The 19,775-nt window shown below is 41.3% G+C and overlaps 1 protein-coding gene across 2 annotated transcripts; it reads left to right on the top strand.

Annotated features, from left to right (window-relative positions):
• The first annotated feature begins 1,410 nt into the window (after window positions 1-1,410).
• Window positions 1,411-19,755, top strand: plcd1a (phospholipase C, delta 1a). Of its 2 annotated transcripts, none has more exons than XM_073488200.1 (15): window positions 1,411-1,589; window positions 6,302-6,460; window positions 11,653-11,881; window positions 12,012-12,141; window positions 12,244-12,472; window positions 12,625-12,826; window positions 13,379-13,523; window positions 13,609-13,761; window positions 15,438-15,587; window positions 15,991-16,147; window positions 16,240-16,356; window positions 16,460-16,638; window positions 17,037-17,172; window positions 17,319-17,468; window positions 18,240-19,755. In XM_073488200.1, the coding sequence occupies exons 1-15, from the start codon at window positions 1,559-1,561 to the stop codon at window positions 18,329-18,331; spliced, it is 2,259 nt and encodes a 752-aa protein (XP_073344301.1). In that variant the 5' UTR covers window positions 1,411-1,558; the 3' UTR covers window positions 18,332-19,755. The 2 variants fall into 2 exon arrangements, with proteins under 2 accessions (XP_073344301.1, XP_073344300.1); XM_073488199.1 differs by lacking the exon at window positions 1,411-1,589 and adding an exon at window positions 3,037-3,241.
• Window positions 19,756-19,775: the final 20 nt, after the last annotated feature.

The following is a 19,775-nucleotide window of genomic DNA, read 5'->3' as shown; positions in this document are numbered from 1 at the left end:
ATAAATCGCCTCCTGTGATAGAGAGTCGAGTCAGGCCCCTTCCGGTTTGCCCCATGGGACCTTATTTCAGAAAAACTTTGTATGGTCGTGAACGGAGTCGAAACTGACGAAGATGAATTCCACCACAAAATGAGGATCATCTTCATTTATTAAGGATTCCCTGATTTTGTGCAGCATTTTCTAACTCTCACCTGACACACTGAACCATTCGAACCTTCCCACCTCCTGAAACCAGATTCAGCGCGTTTATCAAACAGTCACACCCGCATACAGTGCCGTCACATGAGGTGTGGCATCGTCTATGTTGTGATTCCTTTTCCATGAAGCTACCTAGAAAGTGCAGCTGGATGTCCTTGAACCACGCACAAATACAAATAAACACTGTGGCATGCAAAGTGTGGTAGAGAGACTCATGCAAAAACGCTGGTTTCTGCTTTTGAAACACACACTGAATGTGAATGTTTTTGTTCAGGAGGCCAAAATTCCTAAAATCTAGACACCCAAAACAACATCATTCACTGTGCTGCTGATCAGCTCATGCGTCGCTCAAGTGGGCTTCTCAAAGAGGCGATTGTTGAGCTCACTTTGTAGCGCCTCGTGGTTTGCCAGACAGAGCCCTTTTTTTTTTCCACAAGACTTGCCCCAGCAGAGTGAGAGTTCATAGGACAGAACAAGCTGGCAGACACTGATAATAGAGAGGCACAAAGAGGGATCTGTCTAAGCCTTCATATATTAATACATTCTAACAATGAACAGGAGCTTGTGCGTCCAATACTCAAACTACCTCAAAGTTTCCTGCCATATTAGTGACACTGACGACGACAAAATAAATCCCAAGACTCCTTTAAAAAATCCACCAGTGGCGAGAAAAAGCATGTTTGTGTTCACAAGATATGGACTAGGCATGCATGACAACCAACGCCTGCTCAATTAGCTTGGAATTGTTGCTTTAGCACATATTTCTGCCCACGATTGACGCCTGTAGCTGCCGTCGGTAGGCCCAGATAGAGTAAAGACCTCAGGTATTACAATAATGATAGTGCACATTAAGTGTGCGGTGTTAAAAGGAAGAGGGGAGAGGCGCGAACACACCTCAGACTATAAATGGCAGGTCTGTACTGAGACTGGGCCAACACCCTGAATAAATCAAATCACTCTCAAAGTGCAAGAATGCTTCAAAAACTTTTAACTAAGGTAAAGCCTCTACAGAAAAGGCTCCATAAGACATTATCTTATCAGGGTTTACATTGGACCTTGTGCAAGTGTTTATTTATCAGTCTATGTTGGTGGAATTTCCTCTGACAGGGAGCTGAATGGAGCGAACACAGTGTTGTACTTGTCAGACCGGTGTTGCAGTGGGTGTGGACTGACTGAGGGCGCATAAGAGGCTGATGTGCTGGCATTGAAGCGCACTGCGTGTGTCGGCTCAGAGGGGGACACAGATTGGATTTTTCCCTACACGGGACACGCAGATAAGTTTTAATGGTTGTGTATAGACTCTGGGGGAGAGAGAGGACTTTAACCTGGCACGTGGGGATTTATTTTGACTGAACTCACAATGGCGCTAAACGGTACAGCTGGGAATCACGGTGAGTGACGCACAGATTTATTATTCTGTTCTGCTGCTGTATCCAAAAGCTCACCTTGAAGTGAAGTGTTTGCTATCTAGGGAGGTCCGGGGAATATTCAGTAATAAGTGAATATTAAGCAGTAGTATTAGAGAAAACTATTTTTTTTACTCAATCACATTTATCTGGTACCTATAGTTACTAATTACTTTACAGATTGAATGCTGCATCAGAGCAAAAGTAGCACATTTTAAAGGGGGCACTATGTAGTTTTGGAGAAGAAACTTATTTTTTCTATAAGTGAATAAACAAGCTGTTCTCAGAGGAAAATAAGGTCCCCAGAGCACTGTTTGAAGCTAGAAAGGTGGCAGGGTCCGCCAAATATAAACAAAGTAAAACAGGATGAAATTGTGTTGTCCTTTAAGGTCAGTTTGTTTATTCAGTCGTGAGAACAAAGAGAGTTTGTTTATTTGGTTTGTTTGGACATAAAAAATCAGTCAATGAAGATCTTTGTCTTCTGAGTAAAATGTCTACAGAGTGCACCTTTAAAATGAATTAAAGCAACAGTACGCACTTTGAAACTGTGGGGGGCGCCAAATCACACAAAATGCCGATTTCTACATAATGTTGCTTTAATGTTTACCTCAACACCGGTACGCTTTTTGTGACATTATTTTATAGGTCTGTATCAAGTAGCAGAGTAGTTCAATTGTTTTGTTTATATTTGTGAGTGAGCATCATATAAATCCGTCCCAGCATGCTCCCTGTTGGCTGCTGTTGACACAACACCGGGTTGCTTGGTTTCTTTGCTTTACATCCTGCACACACTCAGGGTGGGGGCAGTGTTTGGTTTGGTGACATGTCTCTGTTTCCAGGACGATATCACATTTCACACAGGGCACGCAGGTGTGTCATGTCTAACCACCGACCACAGCTTATTTTGTTTGGCGGTGACACAACTGATTTTTAAAGGGTGACGTTTAGTCATCAACCTCTGAAAACATTTTAATAAAACTCCAGGTGTCTGGAGAACTGACAACCAAGAAGTTTCAAACAGGGCCAATGAAATTTCATTTTCATACACATTCACCATGAGGGGGCGCTATTTCACAGCTCATTGACTCAACAGCAGGAAAAAAGTCCACACTCAAAAAAAACCTGCTTTTTAATACAATGCAATGTACATTTAAAGTAAAAAATACAGCTTATGATGTCATTTTATTTTCTTAAAGCATTGGGAAGTCATCCAAGGACTCCTTATAGCTACAAACAACTAAGATTGACATGATTTATCTAAAATCAAGTGTCCCAACCTTCTGGTATAAAGCTGAGGCTAAATCACCATACAGACCTTGTCCCCTAAAGTGTTTGAAGTCCTCTCCATACAGCTGTGGACTGTGACCGCTGCAGGGAATCTAACAGAGCGGTAGATGAGTTTAGACCCGCCCCATGAGGAGTGGGGGAGACTACGTGGTGCCTGCTCCTCCTGCGCACCGAGCAGCACTCACAAAACAGCGACTGGATTTATTGTTTTTTAAAAAAAACTTTAAAAAAAAGAAAAGTTACTCCAGAAATGTCTTGTTTACATAAACGTCCGAAAAGGACAAAATCCCAGGAGCTGGCTTTCCAGGAGCAGGTGAGAAGAGTTGCGCAGGAGAATGGAAAACGCCTAGGTGAGTCCCCCCCGCGCCAAAGAGGTGCCTGATGAGCGGAATGCGCGCGCATGGGTTATTTTGGCAACACACACACACACACACACACACACATCACACAGAGCTAATGTTTTGATAACCCGGATTTAGGAAAGATGTTAATCTCTCCAACATAAATCACTGATCATATGTGACCTTGTCTGCGCTGCTGGGAGGAAACATATGTGCAGCGCATTAAAGAGGCTTCCTCATCGCCTGGAGCGGTGGATTCTTTCTTTTCTGCCACGATGACAACCCAGAGGAGACAGCTGAGAGTGACATGTCCTGCTGTGTGACTTTTAAAAAAGACAAGGGGCAAAGACAGGGAGGCGTTCATGGGCAGAGGGAAAGTCTTCTGTGGTGTATCTCCATGTCATTCTGTGCCAGTGCCACCCTGTCTCTCATTTTGGCTCATTTAACTCAATTTAAAATGGTTTCATGAGTCATTTTGAGAGAGAGGACAGCACAGCAACACAAAGGACACTCTGTGAAAGCTCTACAGAGAAGGGCTGGGCAATGCATCGGTGTTTTGTATTGTGATATGAGACTTTATATCGTCTTAGATGTTGGATGTTGTTGGTTTGGGAATCACAGAGTAACCTACGATACGCTGCCCATGATAATGATAGTATCACGATACAGCGATACTGCGTTAACCGATATATCGCAGGTTGTCTAATGATACATCAAAATATCTGTCTTTTAAAACAGTACAGGGATCATGTATTTATTCACTGTATTTTGGTGCCAGTTCTAGGTTTATTTTTGAATGTTTGAGATTAGCAGAATGTCTCGGCACAGACATTATTTACAGTAACAACCTGTTGCACATCTTGATTGTCTTGGTCAAACTTTTTCATTTAACGTTCATGGACGGGACATCTGGAGCGTCTGTCTCTGTGGAAAGTGTCCTCAAATCTCAAATCACCACAGTTATTTCAGGTTTTATTTAACACATCGTGGTACAAACATAAAACAAAGCAGAAGTGCAATGGTAAACAACCACACTAGATTTTTAGCACAAGCTGAATCATTTAATCATCCGTCTGCGACTATAGTATGAGTTTATACATAGACGGATGGTTTACCAAGTATTTTGGTCAGTTTGGTTGGTGTTTGTGTTTTTACATTCAAACAAAACATGACATTCATCCCTCAGGCAGTCATCATTACATAGATTAAAGGTGCACTATGTAAGAATGTTGGTTGAAATATCAAATATTGTGAATAATAGCAGGTTTGACATTATGATGTCTGTTTTCTTTGTTGCAGTAATGCTAAACACTAACTTATTTTTAAAAGTCCTCTTTTAATTTAGAATATTAAATAAAATCACACGATGACATATTCTGGGGCTCATAATGCCATTTCTGCATTAAACTGATCTTTGACCTCATTTCCATTGGAAAACATTTTGAACATTTTGTTCTGCACCCTGAAACATGCCACCGACTCCCACTCAGACTGTGTGAACCTTTGTCATTACCTACTGCCCTGGAGCTATCGCTCCCTGTCATTTCACCTTAATTCTTGCCATCATCTTGCCCTAGCTTGCCTCGCAGGGTGTAGGCAGTGTTACTGTGGGTCCAAGATCATTTCTTATCCAGCCTCGCATCTGAAACTTATTACTCTGCAAAAAAAAACAGGGAAAAGAAAACTCTCATAAAATGCACAGTATGACTCAATCCCATGACTTGTGGAAGGTTTATATGAATCAGAGACGCGTTTGTGGCTGTTCTCTTTACAAAACACAAAGCCGGCACCTCTTTTCCACGGTAAAGTAAATTACATGAAAAAGGGGGTGACAAACAAGCAGAAGCTGAAGGAGTTGAGGCTGACGGAGCAGAGGCGGTGTTGAAGCTGTCGAGCTGCTTCCCTCCCTGCAGAGAGGCCAGAAGCTCATAAACAGCCTCTGTGAGTCTGTGGTGCGATCTGGGGAAAAAATGTCTGTAATGTTGTGTTCCTGCCCACGACCCTGACACACAACATAGTTAGCCTCAGATGCCCCTGTTCACTGCTCAGAGGACGTGAGTTGATACACATTTTTACACGACTCTTCTGTTTGACATTTAAGAACAGTTTTAGTCCTGTGTGATGCAGAAAGCTGCAATCAAAGTTCAGCCCCACCCTCGTACACTGGCAAACACCAGTATTGCCTCACATCTGCACAGATGGAAAACAAATAAACTGAATATTGGCCTGTGAGCTTGTTGCAGATCAGTGTCGTACATGAATCATTCGGCAGATGTCACACACCCTTCCGACAAAGCCATAATCAGCAAATTACCTCACCTGGATGATAAGTCACTGATCTTCAGAATCAGGTTATTGTCAAGTAGACTTTCACATACGTGGAAATTGCAATATGGCCAAGTGCCATCTCCAAAATGCTGGAGCTGTAATTTTTTCCTAAAAGTAAAATGTGTTACAACATAAAGGTTAAAAAATGAAGCATGGCATCATGGGTTGGGTTTTTTGGTTTGTTGATTTCCTGTTTTATTTTGTATTTATATCCTCTTGTCACTTTCTACTTCCTGCTCACCTGTGTTCCCAGTGTTCTCTTACCCTCCTGTGTTTCCTGTGCTCCTCCCCGACCTGATTTCCTCTCACATCAGCATCCATAGCACTGCCCTGTTCCCAGTGTCCCCACCTGCACCAATGTAATACAATGTATTTAAGCCTGTGTTGTTCCCTTACTCTTTGTTGGTTTGTCTGTTTTCGTCCTCGTTACAGTCTTGTGTCTCTTGCCTCTCCTGTGCTCCTGTGCTTGTTCCCCGGTTCCCTGTGTTTTTCTTGGTGCTCCTATCTGGATCTCTGGAGGAGATCTTGCTTTGATTTTGATTGTTCTTTATTTAATCTGTTTCTTGTCAGTCACCCAACTTTATGGAAGTGCAATACTAACTCAGTGGAGAATCCCTTAAAGGAAAATAGAAACCTGTGTAACAATGTCATAAAATCCATTCCTCCTGCATCTAAAATTACGGGTTATCTAAATGTATAAGATTCCTGTGTGACCTCTCTCCACCCTTGCCACTCCTGCAGGTTTGGAGGGAGATGCAGATCTACAGTTCCTGCTGATCGGCGGCGAGCTGGTCAAGATCCGCTCGAGCTCCTGGAAGAAGAGCCGCTTCTTCAAACTGCAGGAAGACTGCAAAACCTTTTGGCATGAGTCCCAAAAAGTATTCAAGCGGAACCAGACCTGTGAGTGTTATCTTTTACTGGGTTACATGTGTGTTTGCAAACTTATTTTTTTTATGTGTGAGCGGGGAATTCATTCACATAACGCACAGAAGGGGAGAAACCTCGACAAAACTTCCCTTCCGTTTTAAGTTCCTGAGTTATTTTGCTTGGGCTGCTTCATCCCACTGTCTTTCTGACCCTGACATCCTTCTGCTGTTATTCTGTCAGCTCAACAATAACTTGTTGCTTAACTGTGCACACACAAACACACCCTCAAATCCCCAAAGTGCTCCAGAATGTGTTAGAAGTGTTGGTGAGATGGAAACAACCCACACAGATACTGCAGCCAAAGACAGTCTGGAAAATACTAGTGTGAATCCTGACTGTATGTTAGTCCGTGTGTGTGTCAGAGAGATTATCTTCCTCTGATTTCTTGCTCAGCGGCCCACTGTCAAGGGTGTGAATGAGCTTCTGCTAGCTCTGATATATCTCCCATGCTGTTGTGGCTGCTGCTACCAGGCCTGATAACCTCTGTCCTGAGCCTGAGCCTTGAACAAACACTGAGAGACAGAGCAGTGTGACTTATATCCCCCATACAGACACAGCAGACACACACACAGAGCTGATATCGAAAGACACGGTCGTGTGAACGGTCATGAGTCAAAGCTGTCTTTTAACATGACCGAACTCGCTTAAATATGGTCCTTTCGTTCAAAGGCATTTCCTTGTTTACGGAACTAAGCATGCATGTTTTATTGCTTTCCTGTGGGCTTTAGAAAGCCACAATTACCAATCAAGCTCCAAAATGCTTTGGCATGAGGTAAAGGAGAGTGGGAGGATGGCACGTATTGTTTTAAACTACTTTGTGTGTGCGATTCATTAGGTGCTATAGGTTTAACTTTTAGTCGGTAGTCCTCTTACTGTATAAATGGTCATTGTGTTTCTGCAGATCTGTTGCTCTTGCTGAGCATTCTTCCTTTCTTTCCTGTATGTATAAAAAAAAGGCTGTTCAGTTATTCATGTTTTAAAGACTCTAAGACAAATGTACAGTGTAATTATTATAAATAAAATTAGCTTGTCTTGACATGATTTTTAGACATGCATGTAATGCTAGCCACAGTCTGATCACCTGGCTGCCATCTGGCAAGAGATACAGAAGTATCCACTTTAAAGGCTGCATTGCAGGTGATGTAATTTTGTGTTCATATTTTGTGAAAGTAGTGATGCCATCACTACAATATTGTACTTACATCGAGGTATTTGGTACAAAATTCCGTGATATTGATTTTGTTGCCCAGTCCTAGTCGCCATATAGCCTGAAGAGCTACTTCAGAGCTTGATATTTATCTCAGCAGCTGGTGGAGAACAAAAACAGAGCTAAAAGAAGAATAAATACTGGACTTACATTCACCAGGAAGTCAGAAACACGACTCCAAATAAATACTAATAATTATTTCTGTCATACTGTCAACAGGAAATCTGAAAAGAATATCATTTGTCAGTGTTGCATTTGCTTCTTGTAGTTAATGCCAGCCAGCAAATATTAACGTTATGCTGGCCGCATACTGTAGAGCTCAATACCAAGACTGTTGATCGCTGATGAAACACAGATCTCACGTGTTACCAACGGCATTATGATAATATCTGTCAAATCTTGTTAGGAGCTGGAACTGAGCATCATAAAATGTCTACATAAAAACGTTATCAATATGACCGTTAACTGCTCAGTGTGTACTTGTTTAATATAAAGCTTTATAATTAGAATAAACTACTGTATTGTCTAAAAATAGAAGCTTCCTGATTTGGGTCAGGAAACATCGAATTTGAATATTTGATGCCAACTTTTTAAAAGTCGACGCTATTCAATGCTACAGACACATTTTGGGTGACACTCCAACAGTAGCAGCTAACAGTAGTCCCTGTAAATCATCAACAAAAATGTCCCTTCCCAATCTTCTCATCAGTCCCTATAGACAGCTCTGTTTTATCGCTCTGTCTTTTTCCCACGCTCTGTCGCTGTCATTTGCCTCGATAACATTCACAGAGACACATGCAGATACACATGCAGATACACACTGTCAGGGTCGTTTGAGGTAGATATTGGAAGCTTTACATTCCTCTATAAAGGTGAAGCACATATTTCATGAGCCACTTCTCTCATGTTACTGTCAGTCTGCTATTTGTCACAGAGATAAAGATGACGATTACTGACGAATCTGATCCAGGAGTAGTGATAATATTTGCAGCCTTATCAAATCAGAATTTGACTAAACGATATTTAGGTCTAACAGATAGGGTAAGTAGGCGGTTATTGTTTTGCATGCCGTTCCACGTAATTTATTTTGCCTATCCTTTCCGTTCCCATCTCAACCCCAAGCTGAATAGTAACCTTAAGGTCCGGTTTATTAATAGCTAACATGGTTAACTAACACTCCACCTCCTAACGATGGGTGAAGTGTTAGTAGTTGAGTTTTAGAAACAGCTTCATGAACTTTGTCTGTGCCGCCACAATAATCTCATTGTGCCAAATTTCCTCTGGTATTTAAGCAATGCCAGCTTGACACGGATGACATGACTTGGACATTGTGGCTCGGCTCTCCAGATGGGATTCTCTGAAAACGGTCCAAATTCGCAACCCTACAGACGTCTGTTTTGCTGGGGATAACGTGCATACGCAGATTAAACAAACACTCCTCTTCTGGTGAGTGACTCCAAGGTATTCGGTTGATCCAGCAGTCAGCTGAGTGTACACCACCAAGCCTTGGGTGTGTTTCACCATACCACCCCCTCACTATTGTGTTCTTCTCTTCAAGTAGCCTGACCTTTATATCCATCCCGCCAGTAGATAGTCTCTTATTCTCAGAGAAACAATGGCTGCTCTTCATTACTCCCCAACCCCAGGGTTGTAAAGGGTAGAAACACTGCGACTGTAGCTACAACATATGGCCTCTTAGCTAAGCCTGTGGTCTTTGCTGTTTTGTTACAAGAGGCGGTTGTTGCCATTTAGCGTGATTACATCATGCAAGCTCTTCCGTACATTAAGCTCCTCGACAACAGAGCTGGCCCCAAAATGTATGGTCGCTGTGTGTGCCCAGAGACTTTCAGTATATGTGGCCGAACATAATTTTAGTCCTAGAAACGTCGAGTCTTGCATTTAATGTGAGGCGAGGAGATCAAGGGAGGCCAGATTGCATCAAGCTGCTGTTAAGCGCAGTAATCAAATCTCATCGGAATGTGTTTTGGGTTGTTCAGCAGACACCAACAACATCTCTGAGAGTCTCAGAGGGACTTAAACTAAAACTGTTTAGTTGAAGTTGCTCAAGGCAGTTTTTTGGTAAACAAGATTCAGGATCCATCAGCTGTTGTTATGTAACGTGTTTGGTATCTGTGTGGTGGATATTCAGTGAGACAGAAATCTGCTGTACAAGTTCATATCTCACCAGACAACAGTTCTCGAGAAGGGAATTTTTAGTGTCTTCTTTCGGATCGTCTCTGTCATCCTTAATCTGGAAGAGAAATAGACTGTATAAAGCCTTTATACTATTAAAGCTGCACTGATCAATAGTTCTATATTAATAATGGATCAAATGACTACATGTAACGGTAACATGTCAGTCACACTTTATATTAAGGTAGACATATTATCCATTAACATCTTGTTCATAAGCATCCATATTAGTAGCATACAGATTCTGTATTAGTTGTTATCAATAAAGCACTTAGTAGTACCAATAACCTTTTTCTGAGTTAGAAAGACTTAATTTAGTTATTTTGACACAATCAACACGTACATTTTTTATGCATACATTTAGTAGGGACGATGCAGTTTAACATAGTTACAATACAGATCCGCAGCAGTTTGAAGTTGTTTATTGCAACTCTTGTCCCTATTTGGGCTTTTACACGTACAGCATAATTAAAATATCATATATCATAAAAACACAGTACACAATAGATATACATATGCCACAACACACATACCACACTACATCAATACACATAAAACCTAGTTATCTTTATTTAGTGTTATTAAGGAGGAATGAATACTCTTGTGGTACTGCCACCGGATAAAGCGCATACTGAGCACAGCAGAGGGATCAAAAGATGGTAATCTATGTACAACAACTTCCTCACTTACTATCAATAAGCAGTTATTAGGAGGTTATTGAGAGCAAAACTCTTAGCTAATGGAAAAGTAGTTGTAGAATATGGTCGTGCAGATTAAGGCATTATAATGAATAATACATGCTACAAATATGTATGCTAATAAGCAACTAGTTAATGGTTAACATGTGTATCCTGATGTAAAAGGTTACCAAGGGATTGCGACTTGCTAGCAGTGGCAAACACCCAATCTGCTGTTCCCCTCATCTCTACTGAGAGTTTAGTGTCTTTGAGCTCTTTGTTTTGGTTTTACAGCCAACAGCTTTACTGTTTTGGTTTACTCTCCTCGCTCTTATGTACTTTATTTTCAGCAGAAGGTAGCGAATGTAGTGGTGCATTTAGAAGCTAAAGACTCAGATATTTCCCTAACGACCTGTTGTAGACAAAAACAAAGCAAGAAGGACTGCGAATATTGGGCTCACAGACATCAGGTGGCCAAAAACAGCAATTCAAATGAATTATTTGAGGTCATACGCCAAGCTTAGACTGTACCATCCTCCAAACATTCAGTGTGCTTGAAGGCCGTGGCTGAAGAGTTATATGTTTTTATCTGTCGTCTGGTGCCTCGTGAGTGAAGGCCACAGAAGGGAGCCACCACACAGAAACAAAATCCTTCCTGTAGATAAGATGTAGAAACACTTTCTGACAGTCAGCGTTGTCGTGCCTATCAGGAAAAAAAAGTCTGCAGCCCCAAGATACTGACTTGTCTACGGGATTATCAAGTTTCAAGGGGCCAACTGTGACAGTAAACTACATAGTTGTGCCCAAATATCACACTCTATATAACTATATATGGAACGGATATCAGCGTAGAATTTTATGCTGTAGCTTTTGTTTTGCATTAAAAACTTTAAGAGAGACTTAACTCCAAACCCTAAGGGGATGTTACGTGTAAAGCTCAGTTCAGCTTGACATTTAAATGATCTGCTTGTCTTGTACTGTTTAGACTTGTTCACGCTTCTTTCTGAGTACATATTAATGTTTTGAGGGCTTACACCTGCACACCAACCCTTAGAGTCTCTAACCAACACCTTCCTCTCTCTGAACAGTCTCCATCGATGACATTGACTCAGTGCGCAAGGGCCGCCAGTCCGAGGGGCTCAATAAACACACCGACTCCAGAGTTGAAGAGCAGTGCTTCTCCATCATCTTCAAGGGCCGCAAGAAAAATCTCGACCTGATGGCGGCCAGCGGGGGGGAAGCAAAACAATGGGTCAACGGCATCGAGAAGATCATCACCAATATGAGCAATCTCAGCCGCCAGCAGAAGAGCGAGCAGTATCCTTGACAAAGTCTTGCAAAAAGTGTTTACATCCATGTTTCTCAAAGGTTTTTCTATTGAGAGAAGACACAGCTATGTGCTTTTAGCAGTCCCAGATGTCTTGTTTTTCTTACATCTAAATGTCAGCTGGATCATCAACTGCATGCGAAAAGCAGACAAGAATGAGGACAACCAGATGACCCTGAAGGAGCTGAAGCACTTCCTGCGACAGATCAACGTAGAAGTGGACGACACCTACGCAGAGGAAATTTTCAAGGTGAGTCTGTCAGATGACCGTTGTGTCCCACACATCTACTGTATGTTTTAATATCAGTGCATTCACATCCGTTAAATTGTTTCATGTTTCTTTGGTGCATAGAAATGCGACAAGTCCAATTCAGGTGCCTTGGAGGGCTCGGAGATCAAGCACTTCTACGACCTGCTGACACATCGGGAGGAGATAGATGTCATTTATGGGAAGTATGCTGAAACCGAGGGTCAGATGAGCGCCACAGATCTGCTGAACTTCCTGTTGAATGAGCAGAGGGAGCAGGTGTCCACGGAGTATGCTGAACAGCTGATTGAAAAATACGAAGTGGATGGGACAGGTAGGGTTGGAAACAGAATCATTAGCCTTCTTGTCTTTAATACAACACCACACACAGTATTGAGAGACACACGGTTTGCTAGAAGGTGCTCTCAACAATCAAGTGAAAACTTTGTATCACATTCGTGGTGTTGTTTGTCTTCCGTCCACCAGCGAAGCAGAAGAAGCGCATGACCAAAGATGGCTTCCTGATGTACCTGCACCAGGAGGAGGGCTCCATTTTCAACCCGGCTCACAAACACGTGTATCAGGACATGCACCAGCCCCTCAACCATTACTACATCTCCTCCTCACACAACACATACCTGATGGAGGACCAACTCAAGGGACCCAGCAGCATAGAAGCCTACATCAAGTAACTACTTTTACCAACGTATAACATGATGGCACATGGTTTATGGTTCTTGAGGCAGGTAACAAGTTAATTTGAAAAACTCAACATCAATGTCTCTTTCCAGAAATCATGACCTGGTTACCATTAAGATAATCCACAGACCTTGTTGTAATTGATTTTCTTTCAACTTTATCGCTGTGCACAAGGAAATGTGCATCTACTCATGGATGAGTGGCTACTGTAGCTAACGAGAGACTCGTGCTCGCGACAAGGTGGATGCCATCCTCTTCAGCTCAGCCATAATATTAAGTAGCCTAGTTAGCTTGGTTAGCTAGCCTCTCATCCATGAGTAGATGCACTCTTCCTTCAGCGCAGTGATATAGAAAGAAAATAGTTCCTACATGAAACTGCTCACAACAAGGTCTGTGGATGTCTGGAAAAAGACATTGCAGTTGAGTTTTGAGCACCTCAAGTCGAGTGCCATGTAATTCCATTATATTCAGGAGAAGACACATTGCTGCTGAGTGATCCCAGTGGTGTGCAGGTGTCGATGAAGGTTTTCTTACCTTGCAGAGCACTGATGAAGAGCTGTCGCTGTGTGGAACTGGACTGTTGGGACGGGGCTAACGGCGAGCCTGTCATTTACCACGGCTACACGCTTACATCAAGAGTTCTCTTCAGAGACGTCATCAAAGCCATCAAAGACTACGCCTTCAGAGTATGTCTACGTTTTAGTTTAACACTTAATCAAAACATTCTGCACCTTCACCTTGACTGAATGATTGTTCCCTTTGTTTTTTCAGACGTCAGAGTACCCAGTGGTCCTGTCCCTGGAGAACCACTGCAGCGTGGACCAACAGAAGCTCATGGCCCATCACTTGATCGCCATCCTGGGTGAAGCTTTGGTCACAAAGCCTCTGGGCGACACAATGCCCGCTAACTTCCCGTCACCTGAGGTGTGTGGCCTCAAACCTCAGCTGACTTATTCATATTACGTAACATTGAGTGTTTAAAGCAGGAGTGCCAAAACTTTTCCATTGGCGGGCCAAAACTGAAACGTAATGGTGGGCCACGGACCAAATTAAATATACAGAAGCCGGTAAAAGAAAAGAAATTGATGAAAAATTGATGCTTAGTCCTAATTATGAGTTAATGTTGACTTTTTTTATCTTATACACATTATTTCTATCTCAATTTTGACTTTTTATTATCTCATAATTATGACTTTATGTGTAACAATTTATTTTTAATGTCATAATTTTGACTTTGTCTCCTTATTTTAAGTTTTTATCACATAATTAGGACTTTTTATCTTATAAATATGACTTTTATCTCCATATTGAATTTTTATTACCTCATAATTATAACTTTAAATGTAACAATTGATTTTTAATCTCATAATTCTGATTTAAAAATATGACTTATATCTCAATTTTGGCTTTTTTTATTTAATAATTATGATATTATCATGGGATTATTTTACTTTTACAGAATTTTTTTCATCAAGCTTAGTTTTCATCTTTTTCTTATGTTTAAATGGGCTTCTATACAACATACTTATTGTGTTATAAGATACAAAATGATCCTAGGATCCAAAGTTCCCTTAAATTATGAAAAAATTATTAATAATTAGGGGTCCTTCATATTTAAAGAGCATTTTAACTCATACAAAGCATAATCACGATTATAATTTTTGTATTATATATTTTTTTTTTCGCTCAAAACATCTGGTGGTAGAACTGGCAAATACAACCTTGTGTCGGCCCTGCTTCAATGCCTTGCTGTGCATACCCTCCGAAAATACATACCAAAGGAAGATCACACCTTAAAATTCCAAGTTTAACCTCTCCGCTAGATCTTTTCTCTTTCCTGTTGACTTTAACCTGACAATTAGATTTGTCTGGGAAAGGAAAGGAAGCTGATGAGATTAAAGTAACACCCTTCTCATTATATGAGCACTTAATAAACCACATAATCACATTCAAGCCTCTGCTCCTCCTCCACGTGTTGATAATGCTGGTACACAAGAGTTTCGCATTTTATTAGCTCGTCTTAGTGAGTGCTTAGAGAGCAGCTGTTTATTAACTAATAAGTCAAACAACATGTGAGTGTGAGGTCAGGCGGTGCGAGAGAACACCTAGTTTGATAAGTGAGGTTGTTGCCGGGTGGAATTTTATTTGTTTGTGAGCAGAGGTTTTCCCACATCTTTCCTCTTTTAAAACCTAAAATATATTTGAAAGTAAGGACTCCCATAGGAAGTGAAAAATGTTCTCATTGTGTCTCAGGAGAGACACACAAAGAGGGGAAATACGAGCATGTCAAATCATCTTTCAGTGACATTCCCGAGCCCTTGTGGGCAACCCTGTTCCGATGTAGCACCCATGGGATGAATGCCTGTGGTGCTGTCAGCCTCAAATGAAATTATAATTATGCATTACACAACATTTTCCTTTCTGTCATTGGCTGTTGAGAGGGCGTGATGAGCAGTCACCATCAACACATGCTTCCCTCTATTTAGCAATTACAGCATGTATCTCGAGTTTTATGTTTATGAATCACATAACGGTACATCATAACACATTTTAATTCATTTTAGAAATTCATTAGATGATAAACCCGTGTTTCTGTGCAGGATCTGAAAGGCAAGTTCCTCATCAAGGGGAAGAGATTGAACAAACTGGACGCTGCCTTCAACAACAACAACACCGTAGAGGACGAGACGGTGTCTGAGGAGGATGAGGCTGCAGACTGTAAGGAGAACGGCCAAAAACCCAAACCAAAGGTGTGTCAAGTGCTTATTACTCATTCGAAATAGATTTTAAAAAAATGTTTATGTATTAGAGATGCACAGATCGACTGGCCAGGGTCCGCAATTGGGTGGTTTTAGGAGGGTTAGCGTCAGAGCAGCGATCTTTTAACTGCAGCACTTTAAAGACAGACTCCTTCGAGCTTTACATTTCACAATCATAGATCTGACACGGTTCACAATAAGAGTCCAGGATACCGGTATACACTGCGTAACTGTTGATGCCCTGAATCATAGTTCTTAGAAAGAAAATCTGAATCGGCATGTCAGACTCAAAAAATTGGAAATTTTATTGACCAAGAAAATAGCAATCGCTGCATCTTTAGTATATTTATATTCTTCAAATGTCATCTTGACCCATTATCCCGTCTCCTTTCAGAAATCAAAAATCAAACTTGCCAAACAGCTCTCAGACATCGTCATCTACTGCAAGAGTGTCCATTTTAACGGCTTCGAACACGCCAAGGACAACCAGGCCTTCTATGAGATGTCGTCTTTCAAGGAGAGCAAAGCTTTCACCCTGGCCGATACTTCAGGTAAACATCCTACTAACCATACTGACGGACAATATTATGAGCAGAGTATGAAGGGTGTGTTGAAGCATTGGTGTATTAATGTGTTCTCGTAGGTACCGCCTACATCCATCACAACATGGACAAACTCAGTCGAATCTACCCAGCCGGCTCCAGAACCGACTCCTCCAACTACAACCCAGTGCCCATGTGGAACGTCGGCTGCCAGATAGGTCCGTTAGTGCACACAGGAATCCAGCCATCGTTATATGTGTGGTGGTATTGTTATGTCAAGACTAATGGTTTCATTCTCTTCTCTTTCTGATTTGCTTTTAGTGGCGTTAAACTTCCAGACTCCCTCCAAGGAGATGCACCTAAACCAGGGACGGTTTCTGCCAAACGGTGTCAGTGGCTACATCCTGAAACCGGAATTTCTGAGGAGCCTGTCCTCTCAGTTTGATCCCACCACACTAACCAAAGGGCCCTGGCTACAGAGGAAAACCTTTCATGTCATGGTGAGATTTGTTTGAGGTTTAACTAAGGACTCAAATGTAAAGGTGCCCCATAGAGCTTCAACTTCTAAAATCCCCGAGGCCTCACAAACATTTTGAATCGCAAAGCCAATTCTTTGAAAAAATATCACCTACATTCTTTACATCCATGTTTTCGAGCCAGCATTCTCCTTGTCTGCATTCTGAGGTATTAAATCAAATGAGAAGTAGGGTAATTTTCTCATAGGCTTGCATACAATTGGACTTCAATTGGAATTGGCTTCACTTCTCAGACCTCAGCTCCAGCTACATTTACTGATAACTAATATTTTCATGCTATGGTTCTAATTTGTTTATTTTTTCATACTTTACATACGTATTTACATTTTCGTGTGTTTGTGTTTCGTATCACAATTCAAAAGGTGATCTCAGCTCAGCAGTTGCCTAAAATCAACAAGGACAAACACAGATCCATCGTCGACCCTCTGGTGAGAGTGGAGCTTTACGGTGTCCCGGCAGACAACGCCAGCAAGGAGACGCACTACATTGACAACAATGGTGAGCACAACACACACACACACACACTGAATTTTTTCCATACATTCATTTTCAGTTTTCCTCAGAGCAACTGTCAAACACACAGAGATTATATATACGGTGCATTGGTGAGTAGTATGAGCTGAACAATAAGTCTAACCCTGCAGGATTCAACCCAATGTGGAACGAGAGATTCCAGTTTAACATCCAAGTCCCCGAGCTGGCCATGGTGCGATTTGTGGTGGAGGACTATGACTCAACATCCCAGAATGATCTCATTGGGCAGTACTGTCTACCACTCACCAGTGTGCAGAACGGTAAGAACGCCAAGCTCAAACAACATGAAGCACGAAACGTCTAAAATTCCAGATGTTAGCCAGAATTTCTATCCTAAAGTGTCAGGAACACTGAGCTAAAGGGTAACTCCACCAATTTTACACATTAAAGGGTGTTTACAGGTCTTGGGGAGAACTACTGCATATGTGAAAAAGTAGTATAAAGCCTTTTGTGATCCCAGAGGAAGTAATCTGATAGACTGCCTCCAGTGATGTCACTCCGTAGCTAAGTGGGTTGCATTGTGGGTAATGTAGGCCAGATTTTGAAACACTGTTGGACTCAGTATGAACAGTTTACAAACAAATGATCAAAATCGATACAGCAGAACCAGAAATATCACCTTTTTTATTCCACACATTCTTCTTTCTTTCAAAACCTGACGCCTACATCGCCCACAATGCACCTTAGCCAGTGAGTGACTTCATTGGAGGTAATTTATCAGATTACATGCAGCTTTCTCGGGAGCCACAAAAGGCTTTATACTACTTTTTTCATATATTCAGTTGAACTCCCCAAGACCAGTAAACACACCTTAATGTGTAAAATTGGTGGCCCTACCCTTTAAATATCAAGGTGTTTGGTAGATGATAATACGCAGTTGGAACAGAATAACAAGCACTCTCTGGTTTTAATATCCACTCACAAAAATCATATGACTTCAGTTGTTGTGGTCCATCTGTTACCATGTAATATATGAAATCATTTTGACCCTAATTTGCTGACAAAGCTAAACCCACTTCCCCTTTTTCCAGGATACCGCCACGTCCCGCTGCTCACCAAGAGAGGAGACGTCATCTGCTCAGCCGGACTGTTTGTGCATCTCATGCTCATCGACGCCCCGTAGTTTTGAAAACCTTCGCGCCAGCAGCAGCATTTTAAAAACAAAAACAAACTCTAAAGGATTTTGTCCAGTTTTAAAGCTCAGTAACACAACTCTGATCAAGTATTTTTAACGGAAAAAAACCCCATTTGTCATCTACAGTGCTGCTGTCGCTGACTCACCGTTGTCTGTGTAACACTTTCCTGTCATTGTTTTTTTAAAAGCAGTTCGGTGGAAAGCTCCTGTGTGGCAACAAAGCAAGAGTGAATGAAAATGTGAATGAAAGAGCAGTGTGGTCATTAAACTGTATGTGCCATACTGGGGAGAAGTACTGTACTTGGAAGAGTAAGGTGTGAATTCTTGCAGAAGATAACTTCTGAATAGTATTTTTATATATTTCTTGAGGCTTTATGTTTCCCTTCAGGTTTCCTACAAATCATGCCTTTACTCATGGAAACAATGTATTTATCAAACAACACAAGCACTTAACTGTTTTAGTGTCTTATGACTCGTCTGACTAGAACAAGCCTTGTTTTTTTCTTTATTTTTTCACAGTTTTTTATGATGTTGGTCACTGGAGTCTTTAGCAACAGTATGATATCAAAAGGCAAATATTTTGCCACGTGTGTCTGTGTGCTTGCATATAGGTGTCCATCCGTTTTGAACGCAGACTGTCCTACAGAGATGATTCCTTCACCGTGTTATTCAAAGGCGGCCATTTTCCTCCAACTTCACTCTCAGGGTGGGAAACTTGAATGCTGGGATAATGTTAAACTGCTGTGTTTCAGTCATTTAAACATTGGTAATCTGACAAATTGTTGACATTTTGTTTTCCCGATTGAATGGTACCTGATGGATAGTGAAAGTCTGGAGGCACATTCAGCCATATTTTAAGATTAAACAACATATTTGATATCCTGTTAGCTGATGTTAGCAACTTCCTAGCTAATATTACCATTTGATTACACCCTGTGTAATGCTAGCATGTTGTTTTACCTTGAAATATGGTCTGATGTCCCTCCCATTAAACTATCTGTTGGCTTTACAGCTGCTAATCAATCAGGAAACTGGAAAATGTGTCATCAGATTACCTACGTTTATATGACTTGCACACCATATCACAGCAGTATGACATTTGGGCTTCCCACCCCGAATGTGATGTCAGAGGAAAATGGCCGCCATGTGACTATATTCTATGTTTTTTCATGTTTTTAAAGACTTAAAATGCTTTTTGACTTCCTTTTGACTATTGATTTGATGAACATATCAATAAATTAACTGTATGATATGAATCTGCTCTAAAAATACTGAACCATAACTCATTTAGCAAGTATTTAATTCATTCAGTGTACTTTCATGACATACTTATGACTGTCAGTGCTCTGAGTACGACATGTCATTTACCTGCATTTGCACTAGCTCGTAAATAAAACCAGCAGAGTCCCTGATTGACGGTTTTGTCTGTTTA

This window comes from Pagrus major, chromosome 19 (assembly GCF_040436345.1).
Source record: "Pagrus major chromosome 19, Pma_NU_1.0".
Lineage (NCBI taxonomy): Eukaryota > Metazoa > Chordata > Actinopteri > Spariformes > Sparidae > Pagrus > Pagrus major.
The sequence above is the reverse complement of the archived record's forward strand: the minus strand, read 5'-3'. Positions and strand labels throughout refer to the sequence as shown.